Source organism: Phocoena sinus, chromosome 15 (genome assembly GCF_008692025.1).
Source record: "Phocoena sinus isolate mPhoSin1 chromosome 15, mPhoSin1.pri, whole genome shotgun sequence".
NCBI lineage: Eukaryota > Metazoa > Chordata > Mammalia > Artiodactyla > Phocoenidae > Phocoena > Phocoena sinus.
This window is the reverse complement of record NC_045777.1, coordinates 88,197,250-88,218,894: the sequence shown is the minus strand read 5'-3', so window position 1 is coordinate 88,218,894 and position 21,645 is coordinate 88,197,250. Positions and strand designations below refer to the sequence as shown.

At 59.6% G+C, this 21,645-nt stretch overlaps 1 protein-coding gene across 1 annotated transcript in view; it reads left to right on the top strand.

The window, feature by feature from the left end:
- FAM20C (FAM20C golgi associated secretory pathway kinase) overlaps positions 1–20,077 on the top strand; it is a 37,090-nt gene extending 17,013 nt beyond the window's left edge. The window contains exons 4-10 of the mRNA XM_032603807.1: positions 11,054–11,146; positions 11,556–11,671; positions 16,902–17,082; positions 17,628–17,737; positions 17,894–17,975; positions 18,573–18,632; positions 19,199–20,077. Of these exons, the coding sequence (XP_032459698.1) occupies positions 11,054–11,146; positions 11,556–11,671; positions 16,902–17,082; positions 17,628–17,737; positions 17,894–17,975; positions 18,573–18,632; positions 19,199–19,448 (892 nt within the window). The 3' untranslated portion in view covers positions 19,449–20,077. The remainder of the gene's footprint in view (positions 1–11,053; positions 11,147–11,555; positions 11,672–16,901; positions 17,083–17,627; positions 17,738–17,893; positions 17,976–18,572; positions 18,633–19,198) is intronic.
- The last annotated feature ends 1,568 nt before the right edge of the window (positions 20,078–21,645 follow it).

The window sequence follows — 21,645 nt, the reverse complement described above, 5'->3', positions numbered from 1 at the left end:
CAGCCCGGCAGGGGCACTGTGCGGGGCTCCCGCGGGCTCAGAGCAGCACCTGGTGTCCCCACGTGGCCCCTGCAGGAAGGAGCGGGAGCTCTGAGGGCCGTCCTGGCCTCTGCGGGTGGTGCAAACAGAAGACGTCCAGAGCTGCAGAGCCCAGTGTACCAGGCCCGGGGGGCCCTCCTCGGCCAGCACAGGCCCTGTGACGGGGGTGGGTGGACGGGTCCTGCGGTTGGCCTGTGAGGGTCTGAGCATGCAGGGGGCTCTCCAGCAGGTATTCCAGGTCCAGTCCTTGGTCTTTGGTGCATCTCCATGGCGCCCTCCCCATGCCACTGGGAGTGATGAACAGACACCATGTCTCACGTGGTTGATCACCTTACAGGCCCCCAGCTGTAGGGCACTTAGGTTGTCTCCAATTTCATGGGCTGTTTTTATAGTCAGAAAGCCGTGGACGTTATTAATTGAAAAACCGGCAACAACCCATTACAGGCTTTTGAGAGACTCTCCCGAGCTTCTCAGCAGAGCTGTCGGCCCAGTGGAGGCTCGGGGCAGAGCAGCCAGGGCCCCAGCTGAGCCTGCACGGCCACCCTGCGCTCTCTGCCCGGCAGCACATTGGGGAGTCAGCTGTGCACCTTCGAGATCCACCATCACTGAGAGTGAGTGTCCTGAGGAAACGAGAGGGCAGGAGAAGACTCGGGGACAGAGGGGCTCACCTGAGACGTGGGGGTTGTTGCCTGAGGAGCATGGTGCCGGGCCTCGGGGAAGGGTCTCTGGAGAAGGGGCTTCTCCCGCTCCAATCTTTGCTTCGCTTCCGGGGTCCACTGCAAGCCTTCTCCCCGGGGTCCAAGCGTCCCCGTGTCCCCATGTGGAGGACATGGTTGCCCCGACCAGCTGAGCTCCTAGGTCCCCAGGAAGGGCTGGCCTGATGCTGCCCAGTCAGAGGCTCCCAAGGGTCCGAGGCAGCGCAGCACCACCGCCTCCCACATGCCCTGGGCGCTGGCATGCTTGAGCGCTGGGAGGATTCATTGAGTTGGTCCCCACTGCAGCCCCGGGGGCTCGTCATCCTAGCCCGTTCAGACAGGACCCAGAGGCCCAGGGAGGGAATGGCTGCCCGCAGAGCTGCGAGGCCAGCGTCGTGGCCAAGGGGACCGCCCGCCCCAGGTTCCCGGGTGGCTCCATGTGGCTGGCCTGGCCGTTATGCTGGGCCGCTACTGTGCATGGGCTCGAGTGGCCGGGACACGGTCACTGCGGCTCCCCAAACACCCCGCTGTTTCACCAGCGGCCACAACTCCCTGACTCGGGCGACCACGGCCGTTCCTGCAGCTGGGAGTTCCTTTGCTCAACGAAAGAAAAGAAAAAGGAAACTACTGGAGGCAGGCAGGGAAGTGGGTAAAGGTAAGAAGTTAGTACAACCTGCAGAGGGCACGGTTCTGGCCGCTGTCGAGCAGGTGGGGGGCTGTGCCGTCTCCCAGCCCCGCCAGCCTCGTCAGGACGCCCACCCCAGCTGACCATGACAAATGTTTCCTTGGAAGCTTCTGGAAAAGATTATCCCCTTTGCTCAAATCAAAGCAAGCGAGTCATTTTTTCTGAAAACACCCTCCTGAGCGGCAGCGTGGAGATTCTCCCTGGTGTTAGGGTCTCTGGGGGCCGTCACTGGGCTATCGTGAAAGGGGCAGAAGGTGAGAAGAAGGAAAGAAACTCTGGTCTTCATTCCTACATGCCAGAGAAGAAACCGAGTTGGGCATCTCAAGAGCAGTTTGGTCAGCTGGTTGTTTTTTACACCGTAAAAGGAAATTTTGCAGACCTGACATCTCCTTTAAAAGCCTCGAAAATAAGCTGCAATCGACCCTACGCTCGGGATTGACTTTGTTTTTCCTTCAGCAGGAAAAACAACATCACAGCAGTAGCCTTGGTGCTAAATGTTTAATACACGGTTTAGTAGATTTGAGCATCTTTTTTTACCTTGAATAAAAAGATGAGCAACGGAGGCTTAAGTACGGAAAGAAGAACTAGGGGCCTGTGTTCACGGTTGCCAGGGACAGAGCATTCATTTGCACTCTAATGTCATTCCTTAGTCACGTCCCCAAATTCCAGATGAGCTGACAGAAAAGTATTTAAAACACAATAGATCTTAAACTTTCAAGCAAATCTCTTCCCCCCCACCCCCCACCCTGACCCTTTGCTTTGGAACGCAAGTCTGAGTCACTGCAATTATTTTTAAATGGAAACGACTTCAGACTTTCTTTGCAGTTACAGATCTTTGAATTGTTTTTTAACTGGTTTTCATGAAATTGACCATAAGAGGTTTGAGTCTCTTCTGAGTTAATTTTTCCACCCAACCATAAGTGAGCAACTTGTCCCCTGTGTCCTACTTTGAAGAGCTGTCGCCACGTCTCTTGGAGACCCAAGGGGAGGGGGTCAGCGGGTGTGAAGGCCCCTCGTGATCACCTGATGGCGGCAAATCGCTGATTGGTCCTGATGCTCTGGCTGTGGCTCACGGCGTGGCCGGTCGAGGCATGGGCAGGTCTGTGGGCGAGTAACAAGATGCTGGGGGAACCCGTCCCTGGGTGTGGTCACTATGAGGCCCATAGCCTTCAGGGAAATCCTCCCCCCAAAGAAAATAGGTTGGTAGGAGTGGACAACAGGTGCTGGAGGTTCTCAATAGGAAGAGCGTGTTTTACCAAACAGACCCCCACCCTCGCAGGGGCCAGGACAAGCGTTGCCACAACTGGCAGAAGATACTGACGGAAAGGTCTTGCCAAGGTAGCTGCCAGGGAGCGGCTCCTCTCCCTTCCAGAATGTCTCCCAGCCGAAAACCTGATACTAAATAGCTTAGTGTGCCTCCTTAATGACAGGGTGCTCGCTTGCTGCCGTGTGAGTGATGGGAAGATTGTCCGAGAAAGAAAGGCTGATTTCTGCCTCCTCGCCTGCGCCGGGTGAGTCCGGATCCCCTGCGCGTTTTGCAGGAACGAGCAAGTGTCTGTCTCGTTGGGTGTTTTGCCCCTGAGGTCGGCCCGGGGACGGGAGCCAGAGCCTCGTCCCTGCGGTGGCCTCTGCCCCCAGGACCTCAGGCCACCTGGTTAGGACAAGGGTCTTTGCAGAAGTGATGGAGTCAGGATCTTGGGGCGAGGTGGTCACCTTGGACCCCTGGATGGGCCCGAAATGCAGTCACGTGTGTCCTTGGTTTGGGCACAGAGAAATCAGAGGAGGGATATGGTGATGGAGGCAGAGCTGGGGCCGAGGAAGCTGGAAGAGGCTGGAGGGACCCGCCACCCCCGGAGCCCCTGGGGGGAGTGTGACCCGCCCACGCCCTGATTTTGGACCCCGGTCCTCAGAACCGTGAGGGGTGAACTCCTGTTGTGTGAAGCACGTCTGTGGGCATCTGTTACAGCAGCTGCAGGACACCTATCCACGCGCCTCCTGGGCCCCCAGCTCCTGGAACTAGGAGGAGGTGGTGGGGATACAGACGCCGCCAGGATCTCCGGTCCACGTGCCTCGCCCGGCTTTGCCGCTTCCCAGCACGTGACCCGGCTACAGTGCCTCACCTGTGAGGTGGGTCTAGTCACACTGCCTGCCTCCCAGAGTCCTGACCTGCCTGCGTCAGTGCTAGAAAGTTCTACAGGAGGGTTTGCTGTCATCAGTAGCTTACTGAATAATGGATAGCAGAGGGTCAGAGGAGGCTGGGTGCACGGGGACCCAAGGGAGGACCCCCGGGAGCACCGCCATCCGTCTGTGAGCATCTCCGGGGCCGAGCGGGTACCTGCAGTGACACCTGAAGGGGTGCCTTTCGCGATTCTCACGTGGCCTCGGAGACACTCTCGTTCGTTCTGCCTCTCTTGCTGGGCCTGGGATGCCGGTCCTTCTGCACGACACACGAGAGGTGTATGTGTGGCCCACCTCTCTCTGGGCCTCAGTTTCCCATCTGGGCTCAGGGATCTCGGGGACCCTTAGCTCTGACAAGGACACGGAAGAGCCTTGTGACAGCTGTGTGTGCCCTGGGCAAATTGCACCGTTACCCTTTCTCCAGAGTTTCACCCAACGGTTTGCTGTTCTCTCTCCTGGCTCCCGCATCCCCGTTCAACTGGCCTTGGCTCGCCGTGTGCAGCTCAGCACGGGTTGGTGGGGCAGCCAGCAGCAGGGGCACGGCGGGGCTCTGCTCCCCCTGGCGGCGTCACCCCTGAGCCGTCTTACCTGCCCCACTTCACAGAGGCACCAAGGACGCACCTGCTCCGTCAGCCTGGAGAGGGTGGCAGCCCGGGCAGGCCTGTGTGAGCAGACCCTTCCCCACCAGTTGTCCTCCCCAGGTGTCCAGTGAAGAGAATATGGTCCAGCCCACTCCCCACCCCAGTCCCCCCATCTCAATCCGGGGGTCCCCTTGGACTAACGCAGGGCATTGGACCTCAGCGCTGGGCCCTGTATCGGGACCCCTCTGTTGGTGAGCTGAAACCTCTCACTGGCTGTGTCCTTGTCTGTAGGACGGGGACCCTTCACAGGGGTCGTGAGGACCGAGAGAGTGAACGCACGGAAAGCGCTTAGCAGGGCGCTCAGCTCAGAGTAAGAGCTGGATAAATGTTGGCTTTTATTCCTTCGTGGGTTTGGGTCATAAGCTGCCAATTTACTCTGCTTTCAATCAAAGCAAAAGTTCTCTGTTTTCCCACAAGTTCGAGAATGCTGAGATGTTGACAGTAGCAGTGAGGTCAGCACGGGGGCTGTTGGTCTGTGGGAGGGGACGAGGGGTCTGACAGCTGTTAAGAGGGGTGCAGCGGTGCAGACCTGCTGGGAGCTGGGCCAAGCGTCTGGCAGGAACTGGACGCACTGATGGGCCCTTCCTCCCACCAGGAACCAGGACTTTTCTTGGGGACATGGGGACGGTTCTTGCAGCCGAACCTCTGGGGCTGCAGCCCCTTGTCCCCTGTGAGCCTAGGCACCTGACCTGGCGGCCGGCAGCCAGCGTCTTCCGGCCTCGCTGTGCCCAGAGGCGGTTCTGATCCCAGAGGAAACGCAGGCTTTCGAGACCCACACCCGGAGCCATGTCTGACTTTGGGGCCTAAAGAAAGAGCCTAGGACTGGATCAGACACCCGGGTCCTGACCCAGGGCTGGCCATTTCCAGCCATGTGACTCTGCAGACGTCACTCACCCTTTCCCAACCTCAGACGTCTGTGTCATTAAAACAGGGGCAAAGATCAGAGCCTTGAGGGGCGCCCCAAGCACAAACCGTGCAGCCCAGGGAGGGCACACGATGCGCGTCGGGTTCTGCCCCCTCAGCTTACGTGAAAACAGAGGTACTTCTCTCAAAACGTTCTGCGTCACTTCTTAAAAGTGTAGTGCATTTCAGCGTGACCAGATCTGGAGGAAACAGACGGAATTTCACAACCTCTCCAAGGTTGCTAAATCACTGTGTCCTTTGTGCTGCTTTGGTGTTGCCAAAGATTCCATACGCCTTCCCTGTTCCTGTGGTAAAAAAATTACCACAAATTTAGTGGCTTAAAGCAACACAAGCTTGGTCTCTTAGGGTTCTGGAGGTCTGAAATCTAAAATGGATCTGTGGGCTGTGGGCTTCTGGAGGCTCTGGAGTTGGCTTTCTGCCGAGGAATGCAGGCGCCTCTAGAAGCTAGAGAAGGAAACAGATTCCCCCCCACCCCCCAGAGCCTCCATCTTCAGGGCCGCCAGTGTAGCCTCTTCTGGCTTCAGATCTCCCTGTGCTTCCCTCTAATAAGGACCCTTTTGATGACTTAGGGCCCATGCAGATAATCCAGGACAATCTCCTCATCTCAAGATCCTTAACTAAATCACATCTGCAAAGTTCCTCTTGCCATTTAAGGTAGCCGTATTCACAGATTCTGGGGATTTGGATCACAGATTTCCTGGGAGAGGTCAACAAAGCAGTCATTCTCACTTTAGTATGAATAACCACAATCACGTAGTATTGTGCTCCCTTCCGAGCTAAGGGAAGTCCCTCTAAAGGAAGGGGGTTTGGGTGTGGTCAGCTCTGGAGAGGAAGGAGAGAGGGACATGCAGGAGGCCCCGAGAACTGGTCCCAAGCAGCCTCTCACTAGGGCTTAGTGGGTCTGGGCTTTGAGGGTATCAGGGACCGCCCTCCAGGGCCTGCTTTCTGGTGGCCTTGGGGCTCCATCGGACTGTCTGAGCCAGATGGAGTGTGAAGTTCCAGGGCCTTCCTGACAGGAGGAGCGGACCCGAACCTTCCTCGGACCCTGGCCCTTCCCACTTCCACCAGTTTCTACCTTTCTTCCCTTTTCAACCCCAGTCGCCATTGCCAAGGCCATCTTTCACTTCAACAGACACCTGAATCCGTGGTTTGCCTCGTTCCTCAGCTGCTGTTTGACCAGGAAGTCATCAGCCTTAACACCTTTTCATTTCCCTGCCTTGCAGTCCCGAGGCCAGGGTGGGGGAGGACCGTGACTCCTGGGCTGCAGGTGCCCTTCCAGGAAATGCTGGTCCCTGGCCCCTGGGCTCTCCGCCCCTTGTCAGGGCCAGCCCTGGGTGCTCAGCCAACTCCAGAGGGTCCGATAGCATCTCCTTTTCACATCTCCATGCCCCGCTCCCGGGAAGAAGCCTGAGGCGGGCCGCACCCCACACCTGCCCTCCTGCACCTGAGCACACCTTCCACCGGGACACCTGGAGGAAGAAGAGGCTGCCAGGTGACCCGGTTCAGCCAAGTCCAGTCTCCTGCCTGGTGCTTTGGGTTCAGTAGTTTTCCAAAGTACCTGCTGTTCCCCAGTGCAGCCCAGGAAGTGGCAGGAAGGTGGCCGGCCCCCCATGGAGGGGACCATGGTCCACCTTCTCCCTACTCAGTGCAAGGAAAGAAATCCCAGTCTCTACAGTGGGACCGGTGCCCCTGGCCCCTGGTATCCCACAGACGCTCCCAGGTTATCCCTTGCTCAGCGCCTGCGCCCTGAGATGTGCCAGCATCCTCCCCACAGCAGATAAATGGAACTCCAAGACTCCCTGAGTTCTCCCAGGCGTGAACTGGCTGGTAAGGACGCCAGGAGGTGAGCAGAGCTGCCTTCCTGTGAATGGCCTGGGGACAGAGGTCACCGGAAAACCCCAAGGCGGGAGATGGGAAGGTACCAGGAACTGTTCCGGAGCCTGGTCACAGTGCCTTCAGGAAGTGGCTGGTCTTTTCCCAGAGCAGCAGGGCTCAGAGCCACCTGCATTCCACGTGTGTGACCTGCTCAGAGGGGTGGGCCAGGGTGAGGGAGAGGGAACAAAGGCTGAAGCACTGGTGATGGTGATGATGGCCTGGCCGAGAAAGTGGAAGAAGGAAGGTCCACTGGGAGGGCAGACAGAGAGCCCTGTTGGGTCAGGGGAGCCACGAGCTGAGTGGAGAGGCAGAGCCTGGGAGACAGAGGGCAGAGGAGGACCCAGGGGTGAGGATATACGGGCGGAGGGACAGTCGGAGGGAGCAGAGAGGCCTCAGAAAGGCCGTCCTCTAGATCTGCACTGTCCAGGACAGTAGCCACCAGCCACACGTGCCTGTTTATGTGTAAGTTAATTAAAATAAAATGTGAAAGTCGGGTCCTGTGTCCAACATCTGGGTGTGCCTGTGAGGTGTAGAGCATGTCCACCACCGAGGAAAGTCCTGCTGGGCTGGGGAGGGCAGTGCAGGCCACGCTGAGAAGCAGAGTCAGTGACCCGGAGCCCCTGGGTGGGGTGAGAATGGCCGATCCCCTGGCAGCACGGGTGAGAGCTGTGCCGCCAGCCCCAGGCATGGCCCCGGGGACTCTGAGGGCCCACAGCTTCGTACGTTTTTGTAGGGCTGTCTTTGAGGGGCTCTGCCCTAGGAGCTGGTGGTGAGTTCTGATGTATTTTCCAAAGAAAATAATTCTTAATTCCACGACAGACTGAAAAACTAAAAGGCCGGGGACGGATCGGGTGGGGTTTGCAGGCTGTGCAATTGGGAGACGCTGCCTCGCGGGGAGGGCTGTTCTGGGGTCTGCAGGGAAGAAACCTGACTTAAATCTGCACCAGCTCTTTTCCACTTTAAACGTCAAAGTCCGTAGAACCAGTGTTGTGTAGACAGTGCTAGGCTCGGCCAGGGATTCTCAGTTGAGTCAACCACCACCTTCAATCTCAGAAATACCCAGTCCTCCAGCCGCTGCAGACCCAGGGCATGGGTGGCTTCCAGTGAGGGAGGCTCACATATTTAATTCGACCCACAGTGTTTTTTAAAAAAGGAAATTTACTTGCCAGCACTTAAAAGTCAGGCGATTCCACCAGGAAGCCTGAACTTGGTTTCCTTGACGTCTCAGGAGCCCTGGCCGGCGTGGCCTTGCCTTCTCCCGGGTGCTGAGCAGTCCCCTGCAGCGTCTGTGACTGGGAAATGCACGCCAGCCACCTCCAGCTCAGCCGGGTGACTAGGTGGCCTGTGCCTCGGTCACCAGCAGCCGTCTGCAGGGTATCCCTAAGTGGCTCACAAAGGGACTGGTGCAAGGCCACGGTTGTCCCCAGTCAGAGTCCTGCCCAGGCCAGAGTTACACCAGCTGGAATCGTGAACACTGGTCTGCTCCCAGAGTCACAAGCTGGTTCTGGAAAGGCTGATTCAGGTGACATTTGGGGAAGCACGGGGAAAGGGGCGAGTCCCGTCAGGAGCTCTGAGAGCACAGGGAGCGAGGGAGCCCCCAGTGGATGTGCAACCCACTGGACTGAGGCCTGGGTCTGGTCCTCCCCACGTGGCCTCAGTTTCCTGAGGGTGGCTCTCCAGTACTCAATACCTGTGCGTGTGCCTGGGTGCTTAGCAGTGATGTCGGCTGGCGGTTGGGTCCAGATGCTCGGGGTCAGGTGGTCTCTGGCCAACTCAAGCTGCATTTTGGGGAGTAAGGACTCAGGGAAGCCAGGCTGGGAGAGTTACCTGGGGAAATGCGGTGAGTCTCCTGTCGCTGGCGCATTCAAGCCTGTACTGGACAGCCTCCGCCTTGAGTGGGAGGTGTGGGCCAGATCATAGGAGGCCCTTGACTCTCGCCCGATCTGTGTTTCCCAGCTCAGAGAAGATCGCTGGCATTTGGTAAATTCTTATTAGGCTGAGGGTTGGGTTTCCTCCCTGGGTGCCGCCAGGTGGCCTCCTGGGGAAATTGTCCCCAGCGGTGGAGGCAGGGCCCGGAACGGACCTGGATCTCATGCAGGGAGTGTGTTTGCTCCCACGTGACTTTGGACAGTGGGCAAACACCCCAAAATGTGAGGTCAAAGCCTGGCCCTCGCCGTGTTTGCCCCCAGCCGCCTGCTAAGCACTGATGTCTGCAGGGTGACGTCCACCCTTCAGCAGAGTCCTGCACGTGGCCTCCTGTCCCTTGGCCAGGTGGAGGGGCTGTCTGCCGCTCGCGGTGGGGCTCGGCGCGTTAGAGCCGACAGGCTCCTGGCGCCCCTTAGTCCTCACATCCTGGGGGGATGTGGAGTCCGCGGAGGGCCAGGCGGTGCTCCCCTCGCCCCCCACACTGCGATGGGGCGCCCAGCGCAGTGCAGGAGCAGCCGGCAGCCCGGCAGGGCTTCCCGGAGGTGGTGTGCGGTGGAGCACGCTGCTGTCTGCTCACCAGCCTGGGAGGGGCGGGACCAGCAGTGGCCGTGCTCACTGTGGCAGCGTGGAAGGCTTGTGAAGGAGCTGCCTCAGGCGGCAGGGGGACTGCGCTAAGAGCGGAGAGCTTAGCCAGCAGTCCTCACAGTTGCAGAGAGTGGCGCTGTGCCGCGAACCCCGTGGACGAGGCCGCAGCACTTGTGAGCCTTCGCGGTGCTCACGTGCGCTCCAGTGGGGCCGTTACCCAGACTCCAAACTCCTTTGACTGAGGACCCCTTTTGTGCTGGGAGCCTGAGGGCCTGGTGGGGTGGGACACACATTTGGGAATGCCGACTGAGCCACTGGGAGACATGGAGGGAAGGCTTTTCCAGGAAGATGGAACAGCAGAGCGGAGGCCTCAGAGCAGAGGCCCAGGAGACAGTGTGGCGATCTCAGCTCCACTCAGGGACATGGTAAGACCCAGGGCAGGGGCGGAGGCAGGCCACTGGTGCCCTGGGGACACGGACAGCGGTCACCTCGTGGGCTTCAGAGACGGGTTCTGCAGTCCTCGTGCCTCCTGCACACCCCCGGGGAGCCCTCTGTCCAGGCAGCGGCCGGGCAGCGACAGCAGGTTGGGGTCAGTTTGCACAACCTGACCCGGGCCCCGGCTCACACCCGGGGAAGTCGCTTGCTCAGGGCGGGTCCTCTGCTGCCTGGCCATCCTCACCAGCAGCCTCTCACGAGAATCTGCATATGGTGGGCGGCGAGGGGGGGGTGTGTTGATCATCATTTAATAACCAGCCCCTGTGGTTATTAAAGCCTGATGGGCAGAGTCTGCCGATTTCCACAGTGCAGACACTTCCAGGCTTCAGGCTCCCAGCACGAGGTCGCAGAGGTGGGCTGGGAACAGGTGTCCCAGCACGGGTTTCCACCTGCAGACAAGAGGAGCAGCCTCAGCTCAGGAAGTAGCTGGGACATCGTGAGATCTAAGTGGTTATTCTTTTTTTTTGTTTTTTTTGCGGTAGGCGGGCCTCTCACTGCTGTGGCCTCTCCCGTTGCGGAGCACAGGCTCCGGATGCGCAGGCTCAGCGGCCATGGTTCACGGGCCCAGCCACTCCACAGCATGTGGGATCTTCCCGGACCGGGGCACGAACCCGTGTCCCCTGCATCAGCAGGCGGACTCTCAACCACTGCGCCACCAGGGAAGCCCTAAGTGGTTATTCTTAAATGCAACTTATTTAGCTGTAGGTTTATATAATTTTATTTATTTCTATTTTTTTTTTTGGCCGTGCCATACAGCTTGTGGGATCTTACTTCCCCAGCCAGGGATTGAACCCTCACCTTCGGCAGTGAAAGCTTGGAGTCGTAACCATTGGACCACCGGGGAATTCCCCATATAATTTAATTTTTAACAATGACTACATTTAACGACTTGTTCCCAGAATCCTTGGGAATTCGACAGTCAGCTCCCCGGAGTTGGTACGATCCACACGCCCCCTTCCACTGGGAGGACTTCTCTTTGATAAACTTCTGTTTTGTTCCATTTTCTCCAGGCAAATGAGGGAGCAGGAGACACCTCCTGACTTCTTCTATTTCTCCGATTACGAGAGGCACAACGCAGAGATCGCTGCCTTCCACCTGGACAGGTGAGCCCTCCCGCCGGCACCCTCGTGGCATTGTCACCCCATGGCCATGCCCCGCTGTGTGCCTGGCCGACAGGAGTTGCCCAGGTAACCCAGGGTAGACAGCCGGCCGTCGGGAATAAAGGGGAGAAAAGAGGAGACTCACAGGGCATCAGCCTCTCTGGCAAGACCAAAGGTCATGAGTCTCGCAAAACTGGGCTCCATCCCTCCGTGATCACCTGTCTCAGGGCAGCTCTGCCAGCAGAATGCAAATTCTTTCTGGCCTCACAGGCCCCTTGCTGCTGGGGAGAAGGGTGGGCAGCCAACGTGAGGGGTCTGGGCCTAACGGAGGAGAGTGAGGTGTCCACTCAGCTCCGGTGGGAGCGGCTGGAGGGTACGGAGGTGAGGACTCCTTTCCCTGTCCTTCTGCCAGGATCCTGGACTTCCGCCGGGTCCCTCCCGTGGCTGGTAGGATGGTCAACATGACCAAGGAGATCCGGGACGTCACGCGGGACAAGAAGCTGTGGAGAACCTTCTTCATTTCCCCAGGTAACCTCATTCCCCAGGTAACCTGCCCCTGCACCGCATGCCACACACCCTAAGTCTAAAAGTCTTGATCGTTCCTGACTCCGCCCCCCGGGCTGGCATAGATGTTGTTTCTACCAAAGGCAAAAGGAAATTCGTCACCTCTTCGGGGGTCTCCTTCAGGTGGTCCGGCCAGAGGGGAACTCCGTCCTTTGGACTCCCCCAGATTTAAAACGCCCCAGCAAGACCCTCCCATAGTGGCAGGGGCTGTGCTGCGCCCCCCTCTTCCACCAAGTGCCGGCGGGGAGCAGCGACTTCACCTGGTCCCCTGGAGGGTTGACCCTGGTTCCCCTTGCACTCGGGTACCCTGCACGCTCCATGTACCAGGAGGTGCTGACGTTTATGAAAACCTTCAAGACTTCATATTATAAACCTTAAATGCACACATAAACGTAAGTCAAGCTCTGCTGAGTTACCTGCCCCAGCCTGTTTCGGATGTGGTACTTGGGGCTCCACGACCCGCCCATCCCTTTCCCAAGCACTCCCTTTGCGCCAGGCCCTGCGCTGAGCTGTTCCAGGCGCCCACGCTCACTAGGCTTGAGCCATGGAGAACTCTCTTGTATTTCATCTTGGAACATTTTGAGTTGTCCCAGTGATGCCGGCAAGCAGAGTGGAGTGGCCCAGCTGGGACACCGAGATCCACAGAGAGTGGACCTCGCCCCCCGCTCCCCTGCAGGAATGCCTCGGCCATGCCTGGCACCCACCCCAGTTAGTTCATGCCGACAGAAGCCACATAAGGCCCTGGATTGTCTGTGTCTGAAGACCTGCTGGCGAATAAAAGCCCGGCCTAGAAACTCCTTTCTTGTAGACTGATGTTCAGATTGACATGCTCGGCACGCTTCTCAGCTGCATTCATAAATTCATCAGAACTGAGGCCCACACGTCCTTAATTTCATGAGGCTCCATGTTTGCCATCCATTGCTCACCGAGAGCCTCGTCTGGCTCCTCCTCTCAGAGCCCATAAAGAGGAAAGTAGGGCAGAAACCCACCCACCCGCCCGAGGCAGGAGGGTTCTCATTCCCTTTTGTGTCATTGTCTCACCCATGTGACCAGAAACCAAAGGGCAAAGTGAGAGCCTGTGCGTCGGGAGGGGTCTTTGAGGGCTTTCCGGGGTCGCCTTGCCTGTGCCCGAGCCGCGTGGATGGGTGGGACAGGCCTGTCTGGGGGCGTGTGCGCCTGCCTCTGTCATGGCACAGGTGGGAAGGTTCAGGTGACGCAGCCACAGCGGCAGGCGCCCCAGCCTCGCCGAGCACCTGCGTGGGATTCCTCTCTCAGGCCCTGGGGTGGCCCATCGTTTCCACATCCCCATTTTTAAATGGTTTAACTGACGTTTGGAGTCTGAACTATCCCCACGGTCGAGATGGTGACCGTGTCCGTCCCCCAGAGTCCCCTCCCGCCCCTGCGTCCCCCCAGATGGCCTGGGGCCCACCTTCTATCTGTGGATTGAGTTGCTTCTGCCAGTGGAGGCTGGGTGGCCTTGGGCCTGTTCTTTGTCTTTCCCTCGACGTGGTTATTTTGAGAGTCACCCACACTGTTGCCTGTCCCTGCATTTTCTCTTTCATTTCTGAGCTCTGCCCCGACAGTTGAGGGCCCTGAGCGGAAGGGATGATGTAACCTGCCACAAGGAAAGGGAGGGATTGAAGTTTGAAATCTTGAGAAAGGGACACAAATCAAGGGGTTTCTGCGCTGGATTCCACTTCCTCTGGGGCAGAGGGGCCTCCGAGTTGATGCCCGCTCCGTGTTCTTCTGGGGAAAGGCAGCCTTAGCCTGGGCTTTGAGAGGCGACTCCTTTCTACAACCAGAAGATGGAGTCAGTTGTTAGCCTAAGCAGATGAGCTGAGATGCTGGCGTCCCACCCTGTCCTCCGCACGAATCATGACTGTCGGTCTCCCTGGTTGTCCCCGAGTACACAGCCTCATGCCGACACCCGTCCTCACCCTGAGCAAGGCCGTCACTCTGACTGTGGTCGGTCCTGACAGCTGGACCCACTTGGGTTCCCAGCTCCCAGCTGCTCTCCCAGGCCCCGCGGGTTTCTCCGAGAATCCTGCTTGGCGCCCGAGTTCCCCGCCTGGGTCGCACTCCTGAACGCTCTCCTTGGAGCAGCTGGCTGCAGGCTCAGCTTGGCCTGCCACTCCTGACACCCACCCTCTCTGACCAGAGTGTTTGTGTCCCCACCGCCCCTGCTCTGTCAGCCAGATCTCTTCCTGAAAGCCCTGGGAGAGGTTTGCTTTTCTCTTAAGCAGCCAGCTTTGACCTCGTTTTGGAAAATGAAATCTGTCGGGATTCATTTAGACCACTTTGGCTCTGCTTGCACTCCTGCACCCATCGGAGGCCAAACCCGCCATAGATGCCGAGCTTCCCTGTAGACTTTAATCCACGCCAGCTCCCTTCCGCCTCCAGGGGCCTCGGCGGGGGAGGGCAGGGAGCCTGGGGGGTGAGAGGTGGAGGCGGCCCTCCTGCCGGCGGGCCCGGGGCAGCAGTGAGCGGCCGGAGGTGCAGGGCTACGTGGGACTGTGGGACAGCCGAGTGCCTGCCACCGTGGGGCTGCGCGGAGGCCAGCGGCCGGAGCCCACGTCTTCTACGGAACACGTTCCTCGTGCTTTCCCGGCAGATTCCTATGGACGTGCCTCATATCCTGAGATCAGCCGGCGTCCTCCTGTGCAAATTCTGTGGGCTTCTACAGGGGCCCCGTGTGAACCCCCCAGGAGCCTCTCCTGCCCCCTCCCAGCCACTCAGCCCCACTTTTAAATCGGCTCTTTTCCTGCCATGTCGGCCGTGGTCTGGCTGGGTGGTCACTGGGCCTCTGTCCACACACTGTGGTCAGTGCCCAGTCAGTGTCCCACTGAGGGCCAGAGGGGTTCCCAGAACTGCACCCGGGCATCCTCAGCACCCCCCTCAGAAGCCCTGCCCCACGTGACATCTTGGCAGCCTCCAGCCGGCAAACCCCTGAAACATTCAGAGAGCGGCGCACCTAGACCGTCCGGGACCCTCAGGCTGGCAGGTGTTGGTCCTCTGATCGACACTGATCCTCGCAGAGACGAGGCTCCCTGCACAGGCAGCGCATCTCATCCAAGTCCTCTGGGGCTGGAGCACGCAGGCCCTCCTGGCTATCTGGCCCCGGCCACCCCCAGCTGTCTGTCTGGAGTGTCATTATAAGATGAGCCAGGACTGCCTCCTCAAGCGCCCTCCTCTCCACATGCAGGGCACTGCCGTGACCGGCCCCTCACTCCTCCCTCGGGTCACAAGTTTAACACTCAGCCTCAAAACTGCTGCAGCCCCCGTTCAGGGGAGACCGAGGCACAGAGAGGTGAAGGGCCTCCCCCGAGGCTGCCCAGCTGAGAAGCTAGAGGCTATGGGCTATCGGAGCCCCACTCTGGATGTCCCTTTAGAGACTGGATTTGGGTCTCTGATGAAGAAGAGGCCGTGGGCCCAAGGGACTGGCTGTCTTTTCACATGAGTCCATCTAAAGCCAGTCTAGGCTGTTAGAGGGACCGATTCCAGGGCTCAGAAAAGTATTTTCCTCCTGACAGTGGGCTGAGATTGAACTGTGTCTCCACAGACGAGACCTCAGGCTGATCTTTCTTTGATCGCCCGACAGTCATCACTCAGCAGCAGCTGCGAGATCCTGAGGTGGGGGAGGCAGGGGGTGTGTGGGAGCTGCTCCCATCCCCGTGTCCCGACCTGGCTGAGACTCTGTGTGTTCAGAGGAGCCGCCGAGCCTGTGCTTCCATTCCAGGGGGTGTGACTGCCGTCTGTAGCCAGAGAAGGTCACAAGTGTCACTCGGACAGGCTGTGCAGCAGGAGGGGGGACCCCTGGCCCTGGAACCAGCTGTGCGCACAGGGAGGGAAGGGGGCCTGCAGTGGTGCCTGGGGCCCTGGCCCTGTATTTCTGCACACCCCAGGCTCGGGGTTTGTTTCCCCTGCAAAGGAAGGAAGTGGTTGACCCTGAGGACATGGTTCGGTTGGTAACTGCACGGACAGACCCACCGCGCCCAGCACTGAGGTGTGGCTGCGGCCTGCTCCCCGCCCAGTGCTTCTCAAATCACTCTTCTCTGTGGGGGTATAATCCACGCGTCGTCAAGCCAACATTTGAAGTGTGCCGCTCAGTGGTTTTTAGTACATTCTCAGTGCTGTGCAAGTCACTGCTATCTGATTCCAGGACATTTGCTCACCCCACAGAAACCCCGCCCCTATTCAAAGTCACCCCCGCTCTGCCCGGCAACTGCCATTGTCTCCCCATGGGTTTGCCTGTTCCCGGTGTTTCACGTGAGCGGTGTCTGGCCTCATCCACTGGGCGTTCATCTGCGTGGTCGCAGGTGTTACGCTTCGCTCCTGTGGTTTAATACTGTCCCACTTTACGGACGAACCGCACTGTGTTTATCCGCCCGTCCCTTGACGAGCACGTGGGTGGTTCCGCTCTGACTGCCGGAATGGCCTGCTGTGAACATGTGTGTGCAAGAGTGTGTGTGGATGTGTCTCCATTCCTCTCGGGCGTGCGCCTGGGAGTGGGATGGCCGGGTCACGCGGTAGTTCTGGGTCCAACTTTCTGACTGTTTTTCGCAGCAGCTGCACCATTTGACATTCCCGCCAGCACTGTGTTAGGGATCCAACTTCTCCACACCCTCAACACACTAGTTACTATCTGTTCTTTTGATCAAAACTATCCTACTGGTTGAGAAATTGTGGATTTGGTTTGCATTTCCCTGGTAACTAACGCTGTCGAGCATCTTTTCGTGTCCTTGTTGGCCATTTCTGCATTTTCTTTGGAGAAATACCCTTTGAATTCCTTTGCCCATTTATTGATTGGGTTGTTCATCTCCTCATTACTGAGACGTAAGAGCTCTTCTGTGTGCAAATACTGGATGCTTATTAGCTTACAGTTTGCAAGCCTCTCCCCACCGGCTGAGTCTCACTTTTTTTTCTTGGTATGAGGGCCTTTTTCAAGCCACTGGACAGAATCCCCACAGACTCCAGACTTAGTTTCGAGGGTAACGAGGAAGAGCTCGGGTTCAGGTCCGAGCTCTGAGTCCCGAGCCGTGTGGCGCCAGGGTCTGTGACGCGGGGCTGGAGCAGGCGGCTGAGGTCAGACGTGAGAGTGTGGGTGAGCCCTGCCCAGGGCAGGGACGAGTCGGATGTGGCCGGCACGGGGACGCTGCCCGAGTGGCCCCACTGCCTGCGTGTCCCCCGCCCACAGCCAACAACATCTGCTTCTACGGGGAATGCTCTTACTACTGCTCCACGGAGCATGCCCTGTGCGGGCGGCCAGACCAGATCGAGGGCTCGCTGGCCGCCTTTCTGCCTGACCTGGCCCTGGCCAAGAGGAAGACCTGGCGGAACCCCTGGCGACGCTCATACCACAAGCGCAAGAAGGCAGAGTGAGTCGGGGGGCACGTTGGGCGGGGACTCCAGGATCCTGACTCCCCGGGGTCTCCGGAGGGCTGGCTTCTGCCCGACCTGCAGCAGGGAACAAGCTCGGCGTGAGGAGCGGCAGGGCCAAGTGTGTGGGAGCAGATGATCAGAAAGGGCCCCTCACTTGGGAACTGGGTGCTCACTGGCCGCTGGGATCTGTCCGTGTTAAGACGAGGCTTCAGACCTCTGCTCTTCTTGCAAGAGAGACACAGTCCCTCCAGCCACGGAGACGTCCTTGCAAGTGTGCTGTCCAGGCCCCCCCACCCCAAATACGTGGCATCCACGTTTTGTGGCTCCATCACCTCCCAGCCCCGTGCTCCTGTTAATGCAGCCTCAGCCCACCGCTGGTCGGTACCATCTGCCCACACTCTGTTCTGCGGTGACACCTTTTCTCACCCGGTGCCTGTTGCTGCCCCGTGAACCCGGTGTACTGAGCTGGGCAGCCCCAGAGGTTGGTTGGGTCCTCCTGTCTACAGGGGAGCCCGCCCTTCTCATGCCAGCTCCCCTGCAGGTGGGAAGTAGACCCTGACTACTGCGAGGAGGTGAAGCAGACGCCCCCCTACGACAGCAGCCACCGCATCCTGGACGTCATGGACATGACCATCTTCGACTTCCTCATGGGTATGTCCGGGGCCACCGGCCTGCCCTGGGAACGCCTGACACAGATCCAGCCACCGTGGTCCTGCTTGTACTCGGTTCTGCCAGCTTGGAGGCCAGACGGGGGAGGGAGGGGACGCCTCTGAGCTGCACAGGCTCCCAGCAGGCTTGTCCCTACAGGAAACATGGACCGCCATCACTACGAGACCTTCGAGAAGTTTGGGAACAAAACGTTTATCATTCACTTGGACAATGGGAGAGGGTGAGTCCTTCCAGACGCAGCGAAGGGCTGGCCGTGTCCCCACCCAGACCTGGGGGAGCAGGCGCTCTGTGGGGAGGGACGGCACAGCCCCCAAAGGCCCCCCTATGTGACACAGGGTTCTGGCCAGGACTCCTGTGAGCCTGTGAGCTGGGGAGACTGAGGCTTGCAGTGGGTGTGTGTGCAGGGGACAGACCACTCCAGCGGTCAGAGCTGCAAGTTCTCAGACGCCTCAGGGGAATCAGCTCTGGGCACCTGGGCAGTTACGTCTGTGGGTCACTCGTTCCCAGCTGTAGAAGACAGCCCTGCAGCTAGACTCTCGTCTGACCCGCCCTCGAGCCTTCTCCACTCAGCCTGCCCAGGACTCACCCCTTCGAACCTCTGCTCAGTCCAGTGGCCAGAAGGTCAGGCCGCTTTCAGGCACCTGCCTCGTCCCAGGCCCTGCACCCAAGGCTGGAGAGCAGGGGCCAGGCCCCCGCAACGCCAGGCAGGGCCCACGCGGGCACTGCCTGCTCTGATGCTCCCGTCCCAGTGCCCGGGCTCTGCGCACGGTGTCCCCCTGCGAGTGGCCTCTCCACAGCTCTGTTCTTCTTCCCGTAGGTTTGGAAAATACTCCCACGACGAGCTTTCCATCCTGGTGCCTTTACAGCAGTGCTGCAGGTGCGGCTCTGCCCCTCCCTGAGGGCCCCACCCCTGGGCTGGCCCTGTCACTGCACAGGAGGCCGGATGCTGCCGCAGCCGCGGCCGCAGATCAGGCCGAGCCTTCCTGTCCCCACCCCGGCAGTTCCCAGAGCTCCTCCCGGGACCCAGCTCCTTGTCACCGTAATAGCCCACCTTGCAGCGGAAGACACCGAAGCCCCGGGCTCCCACTCTGCCACCTTTCTCGGGGCTCCCAGCCCGGCCCCTCCTTTAGCAGTTGGGGAAACAGGCTGTGGGGCTAAACACCTGCTCGGCCCCGGGGCAGCTCCATGTCACCTGGCCCAGACAACGAGCAAGCCAAGCCGGGGCTGCCTCCCTCCCCGCCACCGTCTGCCAGGAGTAACAGGGGCCCGTTGGACACCGCTGGGCCCACCTGGGCCCCTCCTGGAGGCAGGACCCTCACCGCGTGCTTCTGAGAGGCCGGGGCTGGAGTGGGCCAGGGGCTGGGCCGGCACCGCGCTCGGGGCGGCTGCAGCGACGGCCAGGCTCTTCCTCCCGGTGCCGGCCTGACGTCATTCTCCCCGCAGGATCAGGAGGTCCACGTACCTGCGGCTGCAGCTCCTGGCTAAGGAGGAGTACAAGCTGAGTCTGCTGATGGCCGAGTCCCTGCGTAGGGACCGCGTGGCCCCCGTCCTGTACCGGCCGCACCTGGAGGCTCTGGACCGGCGGCTGCGCGTCGTGCTGCAGGCGGTCAGGGACTGCGTGGAGAAGAACGGGCTGCCCGGTGTCGTGGAGGACGACCTCAGCCCCGAGCACAGAGCCTCTGCCGGGAGGTAGTGACCGCGAGCCGTGGCCAGGCCAGCTGCCGGGGCACACGGGCCAACGCAGGAGCGGACAGGCTGCCCGGGGATGCGTGTCCTCACTTTCCAGACCAGGGCGGGCCGGCGGGAGCGCACTCCGCCCCCGTGGACAGAGGCGGCCTGGCGGCGGCCCACCACCCTTTTGTATGGAAAGGAAGGCTTTACTTACTATTTTGTATTTATACCTGGTGTAAATGTACATAAATAGAGACATCTATGCAGACCCCGACCGCCCAGCAAGTCACACGGAGGGCCACCCGGCAGGGCCAAGTGCCCCTGCGAAGGGCTCCCCCTCTGGACCGAACGAACAGTAAAAACTCTCCTCCCTGCCCGGGGCTGAGGTGTCTGGGGCTGCAGGAGGCTCCTGAGGCTGTCGCGGACTCCCGTCGACAGATGAACGCCGCGTAGCTTCTGGGCGACGTGAGGGACCAGTCGTTACCTGGCTGCCCAGGCTGCCTCGGAGCACCTGCCGACTTGCTTCGCAAGCCTGTGCACGTGTGTGACACAGTCATGTGGCCGGGCAGCTGGTTACTTCCACGGCGTTCTCGTGGAATAGTTTGCAATGTGGTAAAGGTGCAATAGAGATGCAGCAAGTGTGTGCTGGGGCCTCGCTGGGGTCTGGGTCCCTCACTCCGTGGTGCTCAGCTGCCTGCCCACCCGCCCTCCAAAAGAGCGAGTCCTAGAACCAGGTGTGGCCCAGGGGCCGGGCTGGAAGGAGGGGCTGGACGCAAGGCCTGAGGTGGGCCTTGGTGTGGCAGGGACGGCCTGTCCCGCTGTTGCTGCAGCTGCTCCCGGGGAGCTGAGTGGAGATCCCTGAAGGGGCGCCCCAGAGTCTCTACAGGCCTGGCAACACGTGGGCACCGTGTTTACCCAGCAGGAGCCAGGACAGTGGTGGCTGGACTGGCCACGGGGACGGCGAGGGAGGGGCTGAGCCAGGGGTGGCCTGGGAGAGCCAGCTCCCCAACGCCCTGCTGGAGGGAGGGGACACTGGCCTCCTCCTGGCCCGGAGGCTGGGGCTTGTGGGCGGGGCCCAACCCTGGAGGACTCACGTGAGGACTCGCGTGAACCCCGGTTCATGAAGCAGAGAAATCACAGCCCCTGTGCCTTTTACTGGGGGTTCCCTCAGCTGTCACCCCACAGACCTCCCCGTGTGCACGGGAGGGGAGACCACGTGCGGATGCGGGGAGGACACGGCCGTCTGCAATCCGGGAGAGAGGCCTCACCAGAAACAACCCCAGAACAGAGAGAAGAGTCTGTGTTTCAGCTGCGCTGTCTGTGGCGTCCTGGTGCGGCACCCAGGGCATGATAAGAAAGACACATGTGGTCTTTGCCCCGCGTTGCTGACACAGAGCTTCTCAGTCCCTCAGAATTCCCTGAGCTAAAGACAAAAGAAGAAGGGTGTGGGGGAAGCCAGTTATGGGGGTGACGAGGAAGAGCAGAAAGGGGGGTGTGGTGGTTACGTGGATTTCAATCTGGGCTTCTCCCCAGTAAGAGTCTCTCCTGATCCAGAGCCACCCCCATTCAGGTACAGAGAGAGAGACACGTACAGGGGGAGATTTCCTTAACAGTGCAAACGTCCCTCCCAAAAGGGCAATTTCTGCTCCATTGTTTCTCAAAATAATCAGCTCAAAATAATCGTTACGCCAAAGAGGCACACGTCAGGTGACATCGGCTTCCCCCCAAAGGCCAAGCAGTGTCACAAAGGAGGTTCCGAGCTCTGCAGAGGTGCCCAAGAGGCCCAGAGCTGGACAGCAGTTAAAGCCATGGAGACAGGTTCGTTCCGCACCATTGCAATGTGGACAAAAAAAGGCCTCAGTACAGAGCTGGCCGAATTCCCAATGCAGCCTGGAAGGTAGGGATTGACAGCCAAGGAGCAGGTGAGGTGGGGGATGGGAAATCACTGCATCGGGGTTCTGGCTAAACCAGGTGTTCTCGGTGATGGCGGGCCAGGGGTCTCTCGTCCAACTGAGCTAACAGGATCCTTGCTAAAATTGGGTGATGCAAAGCCAGACACGGGAGTCGAGGCCTCGCTGGGAGGGGCTTCGGAGGAGCCTGACTGACACCTCTCGGGTAGCACAGGGTCTCGTCCCCTTAGCACACAGCAAGCAGTGCTCTCAGAGGCTCCAGAGCTGGGGCAGCGGCTGAGACACCAGTGGGAAAGCCGGGAGGTGAGC